The sequence below is a fragment of the Enhydra lutris genome, unplaced genomic scaffold (genome assembly GCF_002288905.1).
Source record: "Enhydra lutris kenyoni isolate GAN:26980312 unplaced genomic scaffold, ASM228890v2 scaffoldscaffold25, whole genome shotgun sequence".
Taxonomy (NCBI): Eukaryota; Metazoa; Chordata; class Mammalia; order Carnivora; family Mustelidae; genus Enhydra; species Enhydra lutris.
This window is the reverse complement of record NW_019154109.1, coordinates 27550157-27571849: the sequence shown is the minus strand read 5'-3', so window position 1 is coordinate 27571849 and position 21693 is coordinate 27550157. Positions and strand designations below refer to the sequence as shown.

Here is a 21693-nt window from a genome sequence, read left to right as displayed (position 1 = left end):
TTTATTTATTTATTCAACAGACAGAGATCACAAGCAGGCCGAGAAACAGGCACAGAGAGAGAGGAGGAAGCAGGCTTCCTGCCGACCAGAGAGCCCCATGTGGGGCTCGATCCCAGAACCCTGGGACCATGACCTGAGCCGAAGGCAGAGGCTTTAACCCACTGAGCCACCCAGGCGCCCCTCATGATATTTCTTAAACTGCAACTGTGGGGCACTTTCTTGAAGCATTATTTTGTCTTTTGATACTCAGGCTGCATTTTCCTGATTAACCCGATAAATTGATGAATAATTGACATGTAGTCCTAGTGTTCCTTGACAGAGCATTCAGTTCTTTGTAGTCATTTCACTGAGTTAACTCAGGTATCCTGCCCTGCTCCTCCCAGAATGTGTTCATTTCCCATTGTTTTCCAGGCTTCTCTTTTCAGACTGTTGACAGTCTTCTCCTGGTTGCACACTTTAATTCTGATTTGTTAGGTAGTCAGTAAGTAGGATCGATTTCACAGGCACTAAAGTGAAACACTACCGTCTTGCTGCTGTTTTTCAGTAGAATATGGATTCGTTTTCTGGGAATTGCCATTTTGAGTATCCAAAGACGTCACTGATTTATCTGATTTTTTTTTTTTAAGATTTTATTTATTTATTTAATAGAGAGAGAGAGTACAAGCAGGGGAGTGGCAGGGAGAGGGAGAAGGGAGAGGGAGAAGCAGGCTCCTGTAGAGCAGGGAGCCTGATATGGAGCTCCATCCCAGCACCCTGGGGATCATGGCTGAGCCCAACGCAGATCCTTAACCTACTGAGCCACCCAGACGCCCCTGATTTTTTTTTTTCTAATATTAGAAGGTGGCCAGTGATATTTAAAAACTTAGAGTATGTAATTAGTACTTGTCACTCTCATAACTTTGAATAATTAAATAAAGTGATTATTAGCTCAGAACAGCCTATGGTGGGAGGGGCTTTTTCCCTCTAACTTGGGTAGTGACATTTAGAGCAATGGCCTGCAAACATTTTGTGTAGAGGTCTGGATAGTAAGTTTTTTAGGCTTTGTGGTTCTGTGGTCTCTGTTGCAGCTACTCACCTCTGCTGTTACGGTGCAGAAGCAGCCATAGGCTGTGTCGGCTGAACATGGAGATGAGTATGACTGTGTTCCCACACAATCTTATTTATGACACTGAACTCTGAATTTCATGTAATTACTTTATTTTATTCTGTTTTAAGATTTTTAAACTTATTTTTAAGTAATTTCTACTTTCAACGTGGGGCTTGAACTCTGGGATCAAGAGTCACAAGGTCTGCTGGCTGAGGCAGGGAGGCGCCTCCTGAATTTCATATAATTATTTTTAATACTTAATAAGTTTCTTTTTAGTACAGTTTTAGATTTACAGAATAATGGAGCACACAGAACATGGAGTTCTATTTATACCCTCCTTGCCATTTTCCTTACTGGTAACATCTTGCATTAATGTAGTAAATTTTTACAGTTCAACCATTATTGTTCCAATATGATTAACTAAAGTCCATAGTTTATGTTAATATTCCTTCTGTGTTGAACATTTTGTGGGTTTTGACAGATACCTAACATCATGTATATACAGTATCTCACAGAATAGTTCTTGTATCTAAAAAATCCCCTGTGCTGTACCTGTTCATCCCTCCCTCTCTCCTCCTGGGCCCTCTACCTAGTCTGCCTAGTTTTGCCTTTTCCAGAATGTCATATAGTTGGAATCATACAGTAGGTAGCTTTTTCCACTTAGCAACATGCATTTAAGATCCGTCTATGATTTTTCATGGCTTGATGGCTTTTTTTTTTTTTTTAAAGCACTGTATATTGTTCCGTTGTATGGATGTACTACAGTGTATTAGTCTCTCGGCCTGCCATAACAAATTACCGTGGACTGGGTGGTTTAAACAACAGAAATTTATTTTCTGACAGTTCTGAAGGCTAGAAGTCTGAGATCAGGTGCCAGTATGGTCTAAGTTCTGGTGAAGGCTCTCTTCCTGACTTGTGGCCGGCTGCCTTTTCACTGTGTCTTCACAAGGCAGAGGCATGAGAGGTGGAAGAGAGGGGAGAGGAGTGAAGGGAGAGAGAGGAGGAGAGGAGAAGGGGGTGGGGAAGGGTATCTCTCTCCCTCCTCCTGTAAGGCAACAGTCCTATCTGATTAGGGCCCCACTCTTTTTTTTTTTTTTTTAATTAACATATAATGTATTATTTGCCCCAGGGGTACAGGTCTTGAGTCATCAGGCTTACACATTTCACAGCACTCACCATAGCACATACCCTCCCCAATGTCCATCACCCAGCCACCCTATCCCTGCTCCCACCCCCGGTGAGCCTCAGTTTGTTTCCTGAGATTAAGAGTCTCTCATGGATTATCTCCCTCCGGATCCCATTTTGTTTCATTTTTTCCCTTCCTACTCCCCACGGCCCCCCTCCCCTCCCCCCATCAAATTCCTCATATCAGAGAGATCTTATACTTGTCTTTCTGACTTACTTTGCTTAGCGTAATATAGGGCCCGAATCTTACATTGTCATTTAATCTTGTTTACCTCCTAAAGATCACCCTGTCTCTAGCTGCAGTCACGGGCGGGGGGGTGGGGCATGGCATGTAAATGGAGGGGGCAACACAACGCAGTGTGTTTATGTGTGTATATACCGAAGGATCTCTTGGTTGCTTTAAAATACTGGCAGCTACACATAAAGCTGCCATGTTCATGTGCAGCTTTTTGTGTGGACATGTGTTCAAATCATTTGGGTAAATACCAAGAAGCATAATTGCTGTATCGTATGGTAAGAGCATATTTAGTTTTGAAAGAAAGTTCCAAACTGTTTTCCTAAATGGTTGTACTGTTTTGCTTTCCCATTAGCAGTGAATGAATGTTCTTGTTGCTCCATATCCTCACCAGCATTTGATGTTGCCAGTGTTTGGATTTGAGCCATTCCAATAAGTGTTGTTGGTCTGTTTTTTTTTTTTTTTTTAAGATTTGTTTATTTTAGAGAGCGCGTGTGTGAGTGGAGTGGGGAGGAGAGAGGGAGAGAGAATCTTCAGTAGACTCCCCATTGAGACCGAAGCCCCACACGGGACTCAGTCTCATGACCCTGAGATCATGACTGAAATCAGTCCTTCGCCCAACCGACTGAGCCACCCAGGCATGCCACCTTGTTGGGTTTTGTTTGTTTTAAGATTTTATTAATTTATTTGACTAGAGAGAGAGAGAGCCAGAGGGACAGCACACAAGTAGGAGCTGCAGGTAGAGGGAGAGGGAGAAGCAGGCTCCCTAGTGAGCAGGGGGCTGGGTCCTGGGGCTCCGTCCCAGGACTCTGGGATCAGGACCTGAGCTGAAGGCAGACACCTAACAGACTGAGCCACCCAGGCGCCCCCCTCATTTTTGTTTTAATTTGCAGTGCCCTGATAACCTGTGATGTGGAACATGTGTTCAAATGCTTATTTGTCACCTGCAAGTCTTTCCTCTCCTTTCCTTCCTCCCTGTCTCAACTTCGTATAGAAACGATCTTTTGCCACATGGAAGGTAAATGTACCAAGATCAGAAGCTTCTATCTGCTTCTGTAGTTTCTTTTATATCTTCAGTCTCTCCTGTAAAAGTTGGCCTTCTGGCACTGACTGCAGCCTGACTCCCCTGGTGGCTGCTGCTTTCTCCGAAGGCTTGGTGAATGGCGGCCATTTTGATCCTCATATCCTTTTTGCCATTTGGGCCTCTAAAGGTGGGATATAGTTAACTTTCTTGTTTTTTTCTTTCTTTCTTTCTTTCTTTCTTTCTTTCTTTCTTTCTTTTTTAAGATTTTATTTGATAGATATCACAAGTAGGCAGAGAGGCAGGCAGAGAAAGAGGGGGACGCAGGCTCCCTGCTGAGCAGAGAGCCTGATGCGGGGCTCAGTCCCCGGACCCTGAGATCATGACTTGAGCCAAAGGCAGAGGCTTAACCTACTGAGCCACCCAGGCGCCCCAGCTTTCTTGTTTTTCACTGCTACTTTCAGCTCATTCTCCTTTCATCCTCCCTAAGAAACATCCAGTTTGAGTCTCACATTTTCACGACATGCTGTGCCACCCATCCCTGTTACAGTCAGTCGTCTGCTCTTTCCTGGTTCGTTCTCCCTCACTGTTGAGAAATTCTAGCTCTTAGCTTACTGTCACTTTTCTCCAACATTCCTTCCTTGGCTGATTTCAGATACACAGAGGATACTTCAAATACCATGACCTCTCATGTCTTTGGCCTCCTCTCCACCAGTGGTCTGGCCTTCCGCCCTGTCTCAGCCATTTACTTCCCTGGTCGCAAGCTGAAACCCTGTCAGTGCTGATAACCTTTCAGTTTCAACAGCCCCCACTCTGACCACCACCTCCTGTCTTACCAGCTCACTCCCTTTTGCTTCCATCAGTCCCTGCAGTGCTGCTGAGACGCTGCCATCTTTTCCCTGTTCCCCATTTTCTCCATGTCCTCACTTCCCCCGTACCCAGTTCAGTTCCATCGGCACTCACGGCAGCTTCCCTCGCTCACACTCACAGTACCTTGTCTCTCTCTCGTTTTGTAGTCCTCTCTTGGATGAGCCACGAGCTTGGTTAAATCTAACAGATTGATGACAGTAACCTGAAACAGGCCTTCAGGTGTTGCCTGGCAGGTCATATTTGCCTGGGCCTCTCATTCTCCCACTTCGATGGTTGTTTGTATCAACTTCCTTCTCTCTTCAAACCGCTTTCACCCCCTCCCCCTTCCTTTGAATTGGAAGAGAGCTACCACAGTCTCCCACTGCCTCATCCACCACTTACCAACATATTCACCTTCTCTTGTTGGGAACTGGTGGCTTCTCGCTGGAGCCCCTAGTGCTGTAGATCCCTCCTCCTTAGTCAAGAGTGTTGTGCAGCACTTCTTACTTCTGTTCCCTGGAGAGCATCACTTTCCTGTCTGCTAGGTCATCTCCACTGGTCAATAAACATGTGGTTGTTGCTCCTGTTCAGAGTCAAGAGAAAACCTTCAAACTTCCTTTGGGTGTTACTTCTCCTGTAGCTACTACTACATTTCTCTTTATTTTACAGCACAATTCTTTTTTTTTTTTTTTTTTAAGATTTTGTTTATTTATTTGACAGAGAGGCAGCAGGCAGAGAGAGAGAGAGGGAAGCAGGCTCCCTGCTGAGCAGAGAACCCGACGTGGGGCTTGATCCCATGACCCTGAGATCATGACCTGAGCCGAAGGCAGAGGCTTTTACCCCCTGAGCCACCCAGGTGCCCCTACAGCACAATTCTTAAGAGCAAAAATAAAACCATGTTCACTCACTCCAGTTTCTCCTGTCTCATTGTCATTGAGCAGCCGCGATCCACCCCTCCACCAAAGCGGCTTGAAGGTCACCACTCACTTCCATTTTGGTAAACCTGGTGGCCATTTCTCATCTTACTAAACTGAGAGGAAGTAAATGAATACATGGTTAAGGTCAGGTGGGAAAGCTTGCTGAGAAAGTTAAAAGTAATAGCTCCCATAGTTTACTACTGCAAAGGGACATCTAAATATTCGTTACGTGAGACTGGCAAAGAGGACTCAGACTAGACAGTGGACTTTAGAGAGGCTTTAGAGGGGACCAGCCCTGAATGTTCGGTAGATACACGTTACTAACCTACTTTCAGTTGTTTTTAAACCACCGAGGTTTTTGTTAAAAGACCTCAGCGAATGAGAAGATCACTACAGGATACCCTGTATTTCCCTCATCTAGATTGACCAACTGTTAGCATTCTGCCCCATTCAGTATTACCCAAACTTCCCTCCTCTTTCATCATCTGAAAGTAGGCTACAGATAATACGAAACTCCTAAACATTTCATCATTTACTTCCCGAGAACGAGGAAATAGGTATTTTTAAACAGCATGAATTCATACTAATACCTACAGGTCAAAGCCGGTACCACAGGGTTCTTTCTCACCTTCTCACATTATATGCTTACATTTTTTTTTTTCTTTTTCTCTTTTTTTCCTGAGATAGAGGTTTATTGGGAGAACTTATGTCCAGGGAATCCAGGAGTGCCCGACTGGACAAAGCATTCACTGCTGGGTTACATTTCTTTTCTGTGAAAATCCTGATTCCCAATAACATCCTGTGTTTTTATAGTCTCACTTTAGCTGCTCTGTTGAAAATAGACTGAAGGACGGGCAAGGGCGGAAGCAGGGAGAACATTTGGAGGCTACTGTAGCAATCCAAGAGAATTGCAGTGGTGGCAGTGGAGGCAATGACAGTGGTTGGGTTATGGAGATATACAAATATATCCACATATACAGATGTATATACACGTACATTTTTTTTAATTTTATTTTTTTAGAAAAGAGTCAGAACACACGTGAATGGGGATGGGCAGAGGGAGAAGTTGAGAGAATTTCCAGCAGACTCCCCGCCGAGCAAAAGCCAATAAACCTATGTTCAGTAATTAATGTTTCAGTATTTTATTTTATTTGGAAGTGATCTAGCTAGTCAACAAATACCCATCATTTAAGTTATCTTAGTAAACATCAAAATTTCAAGTTACCAAAAAGATTTTGCAGACTTATTTTTTTAAAGATTTTACTTATTTATTTGAGAGAGAGCAAGAGTACACATAGGAGTGCAAGTCAGGGGAGGGAGAGGGACAAGCAGACTCCGCGCTGAGCACAGAGGCTGATGTGGGTCTTGACATGGGGCTTGATCTCACAACCTGGAGATCACAACCTCAGCTGAAATCAAGAGTTGGACATTTATTTATTTATTTATTTTTAAAGGTTGTATTTATTTATTTGCCAGAGAGAGAGCGTGCACAAGGAGCCAGAGCAGCAGGGAGAGGGAGAAGCAGGCTCCCTAGTGAGCAGGGAGCCCAATGCAGGGCTTGGTTCCAGGACCCTGGGATCATGACCTGTGCTGAAGGCAGACACTTAACCGACTGAGCCATCTAGGCACCCCACACATATTTTTTATTTAGATGTTTAAATTTTGAACTGCTTTCAAAACTAAAGAAAACAGTTGCATACCCTTCACAGAGGTTCCCTGTTAAATTTTATTGCATTTACCTCATTTCTCTTTCATTAGCGTGAGAAAGAGAGATGTGTTGACCCATTATCTTTAAATACTACAGTATGTATCCCCTCTTGCAAAGCAAGGATACTTCTGTGTTACTACCATGTCCCCTTCCATTCAGGAAATAAACACTGACATGTTACCATCCGTCTCACAGACGCCATTCAGATTTTGTCATCTGTCTTAATGGCTCTTTTTCCTTTCTCGACGAGAGTCCTACCTGCAAACAAACATCACTTTTACTTGTCAGGTCTTAATGTCCTCCAGTCTGGAATGGTTTCTTAGTGTTTTTCTGTCTCTTGTGTCCTTGACAGCCTTAAAGAACACAGTTCTTTTATTCTCTAAGATGACCCTAAACCCGGCTCTATCTGTGGTTTCCTTATGACCAGAATCAGGCCACGCATCCATGGCAGGAATGCCAGAGAAATCCTACTGTGCTGTTCTCAGTGAATCACTTGGAGGCACACTATGTTGCCCTGTCCCAAGATGAGGTTCATCTTAATCATATCTGGCAGGTTTTACCACTGTAAAGTCACTGTTTCCCTTTTGTATTTGATTCCTGTTTTGGGGGAGATAATCTGACATCACACCAATGTCCTATTCCTTGTTAAACCTCCACCCACCACCCCCAGCCTCCACTGATAGTTCCTGTGTGTATCAACTACTGCTCTAATGCCAAATGATGATTATCTCTGTCATTCTGTCTGCATTTATTAGTTGACATTGTACTGTAAGAAAGAGCTTTCTCTGTGTATGTGTGTATATATGTATTTATTTCATTATAGACCCACTGACTCCTGTTTGATTCAGTGGGTTAAAATCTGGTACTCCCATTTTATTTCAATGCTTAGGTTTTCCCCAGTTTGACCAGTGGGAATTCATTCATATCAGCTCTTTTTTTTTTTTTTAAGATTTTATTTATTTATTTGACAGAGAGAGAAATCACAAGTAGGCCAAGAGGCAGGCAGAGAGAGAGGGGGGAGCCTGATGTGGGACTCTATCCCAGGACCCTGAGATCACGACCTGAGCTGAAGGCAGAGGCTTAACCCACTGAGCCACCCAGGCGCCCCCCATATCAGCTCTTTTATTCTTCTGACATATTCCAATCATTCTCTCAGAATTTCCTTATTTTCTGGCACAAGAAGATTTTCCATTCTTATCTTGCACTTTCCCTGCTTCAGCTCTGGAATCAGCCAGTTCTCCAAGGAGCTCTTTAATGGACTTTCATTTAGTAGAGGATGGCAGTTAGTATCCAAGATTAGAGCACACAGTATTTTCACTGCTACTGGGATATCACTGTTACTAGAACCTTTGAGCCCACAGAACTAGGACACGTATGTGTTTGTATCTATATACACACGTATACAGACATCTGTAACTCTTCTGTGTACATATAATTTTTAGAAGTGGGCTCATATCAATACTTCCAATGCCAGTCCAACATCTTAGGGTTCTTTTAGGTGCTTTCCTTTCCATGTTGTGCATCCTTTCTTAGACAGTGAGAAACCTGGCTTCAGGTATTTTAGATATATTTGATTTGCTCAATTGACTAGGTGTTTGTCCAGTGTCATTATGCTTTTAAACACTCAGGCTGCCTCTTCCGTCTACTGCTTTGTTCTCCTTCCTACTGCCCCATTTCCTTGGGAGCCTGGGCATGCTGCCACTGACGCTGGACAGACCCCTCTCTCACACCATCCCGTGTACTTGGCTACCAGGCACATTGCCACAGATGCTGACACATAGAGCCGCACATCCTCGTCGCCCTGCTTCCTCAGACGCTGACATCTCAGTGATGGGAAAAACACAGAAGAAAAGGAAAGATGGGAGGGGAAGGAAGAATAGGAAGGAAAGGTAAAAATCAGATTATGGGTATATAGCTTGAAGACAGAACTGATGGGATTTGCTGGTAGTTTGAATATGGAGAGTGAAGAGAAGTAAACGGTGACTCCAACCAGGGTTTTTGGCTTGAGCTACTGGGAGAATTGAAGCATGATTAACTGAGATGAGGACAGAGCAGTAGAGGGTTTGGTGGGGGGTGATCAGGAGCTGAGTTTGGGATAAGCTAACTCTGAGACCTCCAAGAGGAGGTGTCCAAGAGATGTACTCCATATATATGTGCATCTTGAGGTACAGGCTGGAGATGTGTATTTGGGAATCCTTGGCATATAGATGCTGTTAAAGCCACGAACTCAGCTGAGATCCCCAAAGAAGTAGAGTAGATAGAAAAGTTTATGCTGATCAGTTTCATGCCACGAGATGAGGAGGAACGAGCAAGGTGGGGTCAGCCAGTGAGGTGGAGGGAAAACCAGGTGAGTGTGGTAATTTGGAAGCCAAGTGAGGCACGTGTTTCAGTTAATATGAAAGGATCAGCTCTGTCCAGTGCTTCTTGATAGGTCAAGTAAGACCTTGAATCTACCATTGCATTTAGCAACGTAGAGGTCGTTGGTGACAATAACCATTTGTGTGTGTGGGAGAGGAGCGTGGTGAAAACAGGCTCCAGAAAGAAAGGGAGAGGAGAAATGAGAGGCAGCAGAGAGAACTCTTCAAGGGTTTCAGCCTCCCTGTGAGGTACACAGTCCCAGTTAACTGCTTAGGTGTTTTTGGCTCTGCGACCGAGGTTTAGGTCATCCTTTTGTGAGAATTGTATGAATAACCTCTCGTTACTACTACACAGAATTTTTTGCTAGGTAGTATTTTGTTGTAGGTTGGTGAAATGATTCTGTCAGTGGCTGAGTGAATGATGGACTGGTGGCGTAGCTCCTGTATGTGTGACATGAGGAAGTCACCGGAGCAGTGTCAGTGGCATGACGCTAGGGAGTACAAAGGCAGTCTTAGGTTTGGAAAACTTTCTGAAGTTCTTGAGATTCTAAAAATGTTGGAGGAAGTAGACACATCACAGGTTGTATGGTAACCAGCTGCCTTTGGCCTTTTCTGCATCCCGACCATCTCTGCAGGAAGTTTCAACCTAGTTTGTTAAGGGATATTTTCTGGGTCCTTAAATTTCTTGGTTGAAATCTTATCCAGAAACTGGAATTAGTTAGATTTGCTGAAATAAATTTAATGGTTTAAATAAGTGAGTCCTTTATTGTTCAGCTAGAAAGTTGGTTGTACCCCTGATTAACACTTGGATGGCAAATACTGTCCATGGGCTGCCATATTCCTCTTCTATCTTCACTGCTGATCAACCATGGTATGTTTTCCCTTCCGCCCTCCCTTCCTTCCTTCCATTAGTTTCAGAGGTAAGATTTAGTGATTCATCAGTTGCATATAACACCCAGTGCTCATTACATCAGGTGCCCTCCTTAATGCCCATCACCAATTTATCCCTTCCCCTCATCTACCTCCCCTCCAGCAACCTCAGTTTGCTTCCTAGAGTTCAGCGTCTCTTATGATTTGCCGCCTCCTCAATTTTCATTTTATTTTATTTTTTCTTCCCTTCCCCTATGTTCATCTGTTTCTTAAATCCCACATAGGAGTAAAATTGTATGGTATTTGTTTTTTTCTGACTGACTTATTTTGCCTCCATTCATGTTGTTGCAACTGGCAAAATCTCATTGTTTTTGATGGCTGTGTAATATTTTATTGTCACACGCACGCACACACACACACACCCCACATCTTCTTTATCCATTCATCTGTTGACGGACATCTGGTCTCTTTCCATAGTTTGGCTATTATGGACATTACTGCTATAAACATTGGGGTCCATGTGCCCCTTCTGATCACTATGTTTGTATCCTTTGGGTAAGTACCTAGTAGTGCAGTTGTTGGGTTGTAGGGTAGCTCTAGAGTGTCTGCACCAGTTTGCATTCCCACCAACAGTGTGGGAGGGTTCCCTTTTCTAACCATGGTACATTTTCATTTTGAGCCCAGATGTAGCCTCAGAATTCCTGTTTGTAATGTTCTAGAAAGTCACTATCATTTAGTGCAGTGTGACCTGACATAAAACTTGTTCATTAATCCTTGGTGAAAAGGTTTAGATCACAAGATAAAAATGATGTGGAAAACAATACATGAATTAGAAATAGCTCTGAATTGGTTGTCCTTCACACTGCTAGAGTTTATCAGTAATAGTAATGGCTGATGAGAACCCCTATTAGAGGTGGCATAGGGATACAGTGCTTATTCTTTTGTTGAAACACTGAATTGACAATATCTGTTCTTTTTTTTTTTTTTTTTTCCAATCTCTGCCCTTTTGTACAAAGATTCTGCACTGTTTGCTGAACTTGGCTATTTCACAGACACTGATGACCTGCATCTGGATGCAGCAAAGGAAACTTACGTAAGTATTTACTAGGGGAGAATTATTGAATAATGTGATATTTAATCTTTATTCTAATTATTGCAAGATGGTTTCAGGATAACAGGTTTAGGGTAGTGGTGTAAGTTTAAATAACTTAGTATTTAAGTGTGAAATTTAGCAGCCACTTTTTACTCAGTAAATTTAGGATTGCAGAAATTGCATTGGTCTTGGTGGGAGAAGACTTGTATTCTGAGTTTACTTTTGGCCTCAGGGTTGGATGACTTTGGACAAATCACTTAACTGCCTACTTTTGGCTTTGTAGGTAGTTTGCTGCACAAGGGAAATGATCATGTTAAAGGGTGTATGTGAGTCATGGATCCAGTCAAGCAGAACTTAACAACTTCCTTTTTAAAAGTTACGTATCCTTAGTATAGAAAGCTCTGAAATTTAGACGTGTCCTTACTTTTTGCCTGTGAATGGTTAGAAGTCTGTGTAAAAGCTATTATTATAGCGCTTTGAGTCCTCATAATATCTTTCCTTTTTTGTGTTAGTGCATAGTACATTGGCCTATAGAACTCTTTCATTCTGTCATATTCTTGAATGGATGAGGTGCTGTTTCGCTTGGGAAGTAATTTAATTGAACAGAGTGATTTTATATGTACATCAGTCAGTTTGGATATTTGTTTCTTATTTTTTAAGCCCTTATTATGCTGAGTACAAAAATATGTAATGCCTGCTTAGTGAGTTTGTCAAATATTTCTCAAAGAATAATTTAGCAGTTGTTTTAATATGCATCAATAGAAGAGACTAAGAATACATGGTATTTTTTTTTTAATCAGCACATGAAATTTTAATAGTTTTTGTTTACCTTATGAATGTTTGAGAGTGCAGTCTATTGATTAAATTGGCTTTTTTTTTTTTTTTTTTTTAAAGATTTCATTTATTTGACAGAGAGAAAGAGATAGCAAGAGAGTAGGAGCAGGAACAAGAGGGAGAAGCAGACTCCCTGCTGAGCAGGAAGCCGAGTGAGGAGCTTGATCCTATGACCCCAGGACCACGACCAGAGCCAAAGGCAGACACTTAATTGACCGAGCCCCCCACGTGCCCCAGATTGGCTTTAAATATTGGGCGGTTGCCTAAGCAACTGATACTCATTTACAACCTCTACAGCTAAAACTACCAAGTTACCATTCAGTAGTTAATTTGAAGGGTTCAGGGAAATATCCTCATTTTGTAATTAACATCCTTACCTTACACAAGGCATTCAGACTTTCAGTTCTTTAGTTTTTTTAGTACGAAGTTAAGGGATTGGATTAGATGGTGTCTGAGGGCCCTTTCTAGCTTTAAAATTGTGTCATTCTCTTCCACCCGTTAGTAGTTTCCCATGAGAAATCATGGAAGAGCCAGAATATAGAATATAGAAGCATAAATATGTCTCACTTTACATAAAATAGACCTGTTAGGTTTCCAGACAGATAAAAGCCTTACGCTCTAAAAGGTATTTGACTGTTTTGGCTGAATACTGAGGAAGAAGCTTCTGGAGTAGGACATGTCCACTGTTGTGCCTGTTAGAAAGTATTACTAGCACTGAGGAGGCTTCTTTTCTTCGGTTAAGAAAGTTTAAGGATATGTTGGGTTGCTGAAGGTACAAGGCTGCTTCATTTCTGATTGTGTAGGTTCAAGTAAGAGAAAAAAGCAAAGGGGGTTGATTTAAAAAGGGGTTCTTTCATGGTTTCAGTAGTATTTTTTTTCACGTGAATGTCCACACATTCTCTTTCTACAACTTGTACCAATATTTACTTAGTTAAGGGCAGTGGGATCAAACTGTTCCCTTCTTTCCTTTTGTTCTCAATAAAAATAAACCACAAAAGAGACATTTTGAAATAATATTATTTTAGAAATTATCACCAAATGGTTGTTAATAATTAAAAGACTAATCTGTACTTTTGGCCTGAGGCTTACTTTCTCTACTGTTGCTGTGTTATTATCTGTTATATTAGGTTAATACTGACCGCCTTTGACTTTGTGGTACTGTGTGTATATTGTTTACTTCTGTTCTTGTCTCCATACCCCTGGAGACTTAAGATAATAGCACTGCTTGATCGCGACTCACGCGTGGCAGTACTTTATTTATGTATATAGTATAAGATGACTTCAGATGACCCAGAATATGCTTATATTTAAGTAAAAAAAATTATCATCAAAATGAAGAAACTAAGAGTCCCTCTAAGAAGTGTGTTGACTTCTGTTTGAGAAACTTAGTTTTACCTTCTAGGATTAAAAAAAAAATTAGAAATTTTATTTTAGGAATTTGAAAGGTACTGTACAGTAGAAAAAGGAAGAAAATTACCCATCCTTCTATGGATCTCTTCTTTCTTAGATAACCATGTTAATATTTGGGATAACTGAAGGTTCAGCTCAAGTCTCGTTACAGTTCTTGCATGTCTTTTGGCTAAAATCTATATTCTTCTTGTTGCTGTTTAGAGATGATGTTGTAAGTAGGCATTTGCTGACTTGTTTTCATCAGTGGCAATGGGAAAATGTACTCTGCTGGATCTCCCTTATGACAAAGACTTATTTTGTGACTCTTGTGAAGGTTGGTTCCCATGGAAGAAAATGACACCAACTGAATCTTTTCGATGTTGAGTCCATTACCTCCCTGATTGTTCCTGCTGTGTTTTATATAAGTGAATTGGCTTATCTTTAGGCCATGCAAGGTGTATTCTCAAGATGAACAGATTGACGTAGAAAAGTTATTTTAACTGAGTTGGGTAATAGAAATTATATTATTTATGGCAAATTGTGTCTGATAGTTTGATTTCTAGATCTATATATTTTATTCTTCTAATATCCTTTTCCTGATTTGAAACGTACAGGAAAACAATTTTGATAATCTTGATTTTGACTTGGATTTGATGCCTTGGGAAACAGGCATTTGGGACATCAACAACCAGCTCTGCACAGGTAATGATGTATTTCATTGGTAAAAATCTTAAACAGATCCATTGTATTTTGTAGTTTGGTATTAGTCAAAATTACGTGGGGTAATTGGGCTACTTTGATGGGTTAATAAAAGCCAGGGATAGATATTCTACTTCTGATGGGGCAGTGCACACATAAGTTTCCTACCCAAATGGATGGAAAGAATTTTTTAGCTATGTGTTAGTCACATAGGGATAAAGAAGTCATATCAGAAATCCTGATTTTGAATTCTGTGTAATATCTTTATAAGAGGTTAACCTATCTGAGAACCAGACCGAATTTAGGGAATCAAAGAAAACTTGGGATTATCACAATTTAGGAAGGTGGCATAGGGGTCCCTTGCATTTGATATACATACTTCTATGGAGGGGGCACTCTCTGTCTGATGCTAGTATCTTTAAGGGGCCCTGATGAAGTAGGTTTTGGATGTGCTGAGAGAAGTTGGGATCTGGAGTAAACGGTCACTTGTGGGATGAAGCTGATGGGAGGAGGAAGAAACCCCTTTCTCCCCTCTCTTTGCTTTAGTATCCTTGCAGTATCCTCCATTGATAGGACATAAAAGGGAGCCAGCTGAGACGGGTCTTAATGTGCATCACAGACTGTAGATAGGCGGTAGACTTAAGAGCTGAGAGACAGTGGGTAAGTCACCAGTACATCCTCCCACCCAGATTGTAGTCCTCCCCACCCCTCCATGTCCCAGTCCCCCATTTTATGTATTTGTGTGTCTTGCTCAATGCGTATCTTCCCTCGTAGAATATGGGCTACCCAGGGCCAGTGTTCTGGTTACTATTGTCATGTAACAAACTACTGTAAAACTCAGTGGCTTAAAACAACAACCATTTTATTATGCTTCCAGAATCTGTGAGTCAGGAGTTTGGACAGGGTACCCCGAGAATGGCTTGGCCCTGCTCTGTGATGGCCAGACCTCAACTGGGAAAGCTTGAGTAGCTTGAAAGTTGGGGCTCGCATTACCTTAAGGTTTCTTCACTCACATACCACTTGCCAGGCCCGAGTGACTTGTGGCTGGCGCTGTCGGCTAGAGCACCTGCACACAGCCTTCCTGTGTGGCTTGGCTTCCTTTCAGCTTGGTGGTCTCACGGTCGTCAGACTTCAGAGGCTCAGATGGGAGCGTTCAGCGCACAGAGTAGAAGCTGCATTGCCTAAGTAACCCAGCCTTAGAATTCACGTAGCATTACTTCCATACTCTGTTGGTTGAGCAAGTCTTAAGCCTACCTTGATTCAAACTGAGGAGAAATAGATGCTACTTCTTGATGGGAAAGGGTAAGAGCACCTTACAGATCATGAGGGATGCTAGCTATTTGGCAGCTAACTTTGGAAAACATTGTCTGGGCTGTGGTTGCTCAATAAAAAAATTTTTTTAAAGATTTCATTCATTTATTTGACACAGAGAGAGAGATCACAAGTAGGCAGAGAGGCAGGCGTGGGGCGGGGGAAGCAGGCTCCCCGCTGAGCAGAGAGCCAGATGTGGGGCTCGATCCGAGGACCCTGAGATCATGACCTGAGCCGAAGGCAGAGGCTTAACCCACTGAGCCACCCAGGCGCCCCAGTATGATTGAATTTTAAGAGTAGTTTGTACCCTCTTCCTTATTTTATTTTGAGTTTATAGTGTCCATTGGGACATTTTTACTTCATGTTTTTCAGTTAAAGATGTTAAGGCCGAACCTCAGCCACCTTCTCCGGCCCCGTCAAGTTGTTCGGTTTCCTCTCCCCAGTCAGTGGACTCTCACTCTTCAACTCAGCATGTTCCTGTAAGTAGCCAGTCTTCTCCGGTGATGTTGGTCATAACGCCATCTGGGAAATACACATATGGTGGAGGCACTTACCGTTTATGAAATGCTACTGTGAGCCTTATGATCCCATTTCATCCCGAGGAACCTGAGTTTCGAGGAAGGGCCTTGGGAGAGCTCGTAAGTTCTTGGTCTGGTTTTGCCCTCCTTCCCCAGTGTTCTTGCCTTCATCTTGCCTTCACGATTTCATTGTTGCAGTGGTTTTTTTACACTTCGCCAGTATCCTGTATTTTTTATTGCCTTACCATCTTCTCTCCCTGCTGCCCTCTCTTCTGCCTGTCAGAATATATGTTCTTTGAGGACAGACTCCAAGATGATCTGATTTGTTAACTCCTTGGCCATAGAGCCTAGAATGGATTTCTTAATTCAGGAATGCTTAGTACTACCTTTGAAAGGGCTAAGGCTTTTATAAAAATCTGGTAACTTCTTAAAAGGCCTTCTGTTCTCCATCCACAGAAAAGCTCAGAGGGTGGGAAAAAGTACTGTTCAGGCGCTTTTTTGAATGGGGGAAGGGAAAATTTAAGAAGAAAAATTCAAATTAGTATTTTAGTACATTATATCTGCTGTAAATAGAGGTACCTTCTTTTCAGATTCAACATGTAGCCAACTATGAAATCTGGACAGTTCAGTCCAGTTCATGTCTCTGTGATTCACCTTCTCTGCTCCTGCCAGACCATCATCATCTCACTGGGATTAAGTTAGTAGGGTTTTACATGGCCTCTCTGCCTCCTGACCACCACCCCCTCGCCTCCCGCCCTCCCCAACTTTTCTTAAGCAGAGGAATCGTCAAAGAGAAGTCTTTCAGAATTACAAATTTGATCATGTCAGTCTTTTGCTTAAACCTTGTAACGACTTCCCAGCCCTTACAAGGATGAGATTCAAATTCCCGGAGTACCAGGCCCTTCACAACCTGGCTCTTGCTTACCTTCCTGGCTCCCTGTCCCTTCCTGCCTTCACCTTCCCCTTCTAACCCGGTGGGAGTTCTCACCTCAGAGCTCCCGTATTCTCTACTCACTCAGCAACTGTGCCAGGCACTGTTCAAAGCCTGGAAGTGAGTGAAAGCAGCGAGTTGTAGATTTTACACTTGTAGGTTTTTGTACGTGCTCCTCTGCCTGGAATAGCCCTCGTTTTTTTCCTTCCCTTGTGAAACTCCTATTCATCCTCTTTTAGTCCCGGTTCAAAACAACTTCCTCTGTGAAGCTCTTCTCTGATTGCTACCATTGGAAGTTCTCTGTCTCACAATTTCTCCAAATGATTTAATTTTTTAAAATTTAATTTATCTTGAAGTCAGAAGTATATAACAAGGAATTTTTTTTTTAAAGATTTTATTTATTTATTTGACAGAGAGAGAGAGAGATCACAAGTAGGAAGAGAGGCAGGCGGGGTGGGGGGAAGCAGGCTCCCTGCTGAGCAGGGAGCCCGACGTGGGGCTCGATCCCAAGACCCTGAGATCATCACCTGAGCTGAAGGCAGAGGCTTAACCCACTGAAGCACCCAAGTGCCCCTATTCAAGGAATATTTACAGAAGCCTGATTTCTGTCCTTTCCTTCCCATCCATCCTTACATGAAAGGTAGCATACTCTGTACCTTGGTCTGCATCTTGCTGGTGTAACTTAGTGGTATATCTTGGAGGTAAGACCAGTTTCAGGATCTTCTTCACGGCTGCATGGTGTTCCACTGTGTGGACATATCATGCTTTCTTTAGGGATTTCCTTATTTGATGAATCTTTGTGTTCTCAGTCCTTTTCAGGCTCAAATAATACTGTAGTGAATAAGGTGTTATATAAGTCACTCCATATTTTCACCACGGCGTCTTTGGGTTATAATCGTAGAAATGAGATTGTTGAGCTCATGGTGAATACATTTGTAATGGTGTGGATTAGAGCCAGATTTCCCTCTGCAGGGTCGTGCAGTTGTATGTTCTGACCAGCAGCGTGTGAGAGGGCCGGTGTTCCTATTGTTCCTGCACAGCGTGCTTTGTTGTCTCTTTGTTTTATTCTAAGTGTGCTTGAACAGCTTCTCAAATATTTCATATGTATAAGGCCTATTTGTGTTTATTTTTTAATGAACTGTCCGTTCAAATTTTGGTTCACTTTTCTATTGGATTGTGTTGGTCTTTTTCTCCTCAAATTTTTAAAGTTGTTTTATTACATATTAGGATTATTAGTCCTTATTTTGTGAAGTAAGTTAACAAGTATTTTTTCTCCAATTTGTCATTTGCCTTGATGCTTTCTGTCTGGTGTTTATTTTCTCCAGGCATACTTTTTCCCGTAGCCAAATTACCAATCTTTTATTGCCTTTTGGGGGGGGGGGAGGTCATTTAGAAGAGGGTTTTCACCACTGAGAGGTTATAGTATTTTTATTTGTGTTTATGTTAACTTTTTGTTTGGAATCCTCTCCAGGTTAGAGAAATGTTACAAGGACATTACACATAACTTTTTTTAAAAAAAGATTTTATTTATTTATTTGACAGACAGAAATCATAAGCAGGCAGAGAGGTAGGCAGGGAGAGAAGCAGGCTCCCTGCTGAGCAGAGAGCCCTGTGCGGGGCTCCATCCCAGGACCCTGATATCATGACCTGAGCTGAAGGCAGAGGCCTAACCCACTGAGCCACCCAGGCGCCCCACAAATAACTTCTTTTCCCTGAACCATTTGAGAGTAAGTTGCCAACCTGCTTATCACGCCCAGATACTTCACTGTCTACTTCCTACAAGCATGGATGTGCCTTCTGTGGCCACAGTACAATCACTAACATCAGGAAATGAACGTGGATTCATTACATTCACCTAGTCCCCAACACCCACTTAGCTTGTGCCGGTTGTCGCAGAGATGTCCCTTAGACCAGCAGCAGAGCCTCGTGTAGAATCCAGCATCGTGTTTGGTTGGCTTGTCTCTTTCATTTCCTTCAGGTGAAACGATTTATTTTTCCTCAACTGTCATGACCTTGTCACTTATGAAGATTAAATACTAGTTATTTTGTAGAATGTTTCTCAGTTGGGTTTGTCTGATGTTTTCCTAGGGGTTAGATTCAGGTTTTGTAGCCATGGCAGGAATATCACTGGGGTGATGCCCCATCTGTCTCATTTACTTTTGATGAGGTGTCACACGATTTCGGCTTGTCATTACTGATGACGTTCTCTTTGTTCACTTAATTAAGATAATGTCTGCCAGGCTTTTCCACTGTGAGGTTGTCCTTTCTCGCTTTGCCATAAATAAGTATTTTGTGAGGAATTACTTTAAAATGATGTTTAAAAAAAAAAGTCCAGTTTCTCCTCAAAGTTTAACTTTATCTGTTTAATTCTTTATATCAGTGTGGACATCAGGGTTTCTTATTTTATTCAACAGGTTGTAATCCATAACTGTTATTCTGATTCTCCTGCTGTCCTGGATTGGGCCAGTGCAGCTCCCTTCCCACAGACCTCTGTCTTCTTTTAATATGTCTTTATTGGGCTTTTTGATAAGTCAGGCTGACCCGGTTTTGATGTTATCACCCTGTTCTGACTCCCAGTGTTGGAGTGTTCTCCCCATCCACTTCTCAGCACTCTCTCTACCCGACTCAGGTTGGACTCTGACACTCTACTAGCCCGTCTCTCCGCATGGATGTTGGTCTTGCTCTGTCGCATCTAGTGGCTTTAGGGTAAAATTATTCAGCAAGGAGTATTTTTGTTTGCTTGTTTGTTTATTCATTTGTTTTTTATATTCCACAAATGAGTGAAATCCTATGGTCTTTGTCTTTCTCAGTCCAACTTAGTTCACTTAGCTTAATGCCTTCCATGTCCATTCATGAGCAAGAAATATTTTCTCAGTGACTGTTAGTACATATTTTGTAAGGTTTTATTTTTATTTATTTATTTTTAAAGATATATTTATTAGTGTACTCAAGGGGATGGAGCAGTGGTGCAGAGGGAGAGGGGAAGGGAGAGACTCTCAAGCAGACTCCCTGCTGAGCTTGGAGCCCAACGCAGGGCTCCATCCCATGACCCTGAGATCATGACCTGAGTCAAAGTCAAGAGTTGGACGCTCGACTGAGCTACCCAGGTGTCCCATAAGGTTTTTTAAATTAAATTAAATTAAATTTTTAATTTTTTTTAAAAGATGTGGTCCAGGATTGAGGCCTGAACAGCACCATTTTTTTTTTAAGATTTTATTTATTTATTTGACAGAGAGAGATCACAACTAGGCAGAGAGTCAGGCAGAGAGAGAGAGGGGGAAGCAGGCTCCCTGCTGAACAGAGAGCCCAACATGGGACTTGATCCCAGGACCCTGAGATCATGACCTGAGCTGAAGGCAGAGGTTTAACCCACTGAGCCACCCAGGTGCCCCTGTTTTTTTTTTTTTTTTTTTTTTTTTAAGATTTTATTTATTTATCTGATGGAGAGAGAAAGATCACAAGTTTCTCTTGAGTGAGGCCGGCGAGGGGTGGGGGTGGTGGGAAGCAGGCTCCCTGCTGAACAGAGAGCCTCACATGGGACTCGATCCCAGGACCCTGAGATCATGACCTGAGCCGAAGGCAGAGCTTAACCCACTGAGCCACCCAGATGCCCCAGGTTGTATTTTTAATTTAGATCTCTGATTCATTTGAAATTATCCTGGTGTATGATGTGAGATACAAATCTAATTTTATCTTTTCCCAAATGACTATCAAAAGAATGTTTTCAATACAGAAAGTTCATCTCGTTCTCACTGGTTTCAATCTGTGTACTTAAAATAGTTTAGGTAAATGGCGTTATTATATTAGATCTCTTTGTATTTCTTTTAAAATAAACACAATGTTTTTAAGATCAGTTCATATTGTTCTATGTGCATGGTCTGTTGCATCGAACTGCACAGCACCTCACGGATGTGTTTACCAGGTTTTACCTGCATCCCAGTGAGCGTTGTCAGAAATGACCTTTTATGGGCCTGCGTGAGGACTCCTTCGAGATGCAGCTCAGGGGTGGAAATGCTGGGTGATCGAGTGCACGTGCTTCATGGGACCAGTGCTGCCACTTGCTCTCTGGTCAGCTGTGGTAGTCTGAAGTCCCGGCCACAATGCTTCCGAATCCTGGTAGCTTCTCTTCGTCGCTAATGCTCAGCGTTCCCTGGCCTTCTAATTTTTGCCAGATGGTGTAAATTTTTTATTGTTTGTTTTGTTTTAATTCACTTATCTTTGATTACTGATTGTTTTCAACATTACATGGCCTTTTGGATTTGGATATTTTTTTCTTTGAATTGTTCATTCCTGTCCTTTGCCAGTTTTTCTATTGAGTTGTCTTTTTCTTACCCACTTGTAAGAATTCCTTCTGTATTTGAGATAGTAACTTTATTGGGTGTAGATATTACGTGTATCTTTTTTTTTTTTTAAAGGTTTTATTTATTTGAGAGAGAAAAAGAGTGAGCGAGCATGCGCAAGCAGGGGGTGGGGTAGAGGGAGAGGGAGAAGCAGGCTCCCCTCTGAGCAGAGAATCCAATGCAGGACTTGGTCCCAAGACACTGGGATCATGACCTGAGCCAAAGGCAGACGCTTAACCGACTAAGCCACCCAGGCACCCCTGCATATATCTTTTTACTTTTTATTATATATTAGCTTTGCAGTCTTTATTGAGTAGAATTTCTAATTCTGAATACTCAGATTCATCTT

The 21693-nt window shown here is 42.1% G+C and overlaps 1 protein-coding gene across 1 annotated transcript in view; it reads left to right on the top strand.

Moving 5' to 3' along the window:
* The window catches only part of LOC111151136 (activating transcription factor 6), a 212434-nt gene that overhangs the window by 1567 nt on the left and 189174 nt on the right, over window positions 1-21693 (top strand). Inside the window, exons 2-4 of the mRNA XM_022508923.1 lie at window positions 11246-11322; window positions 14160-14247; window positions 15928-16034. Of these exons, the coding sequence (XP_022364631.1) occupies window positions 11246-11322; window positions 14160-14247; window positions 15928-16034 (272 nt within the window). The remainder of the gene's footprint in view (window positions 1-11245; window positions 11323-14159; window positions 14248-15927; window positions 16035-21693) is intronic.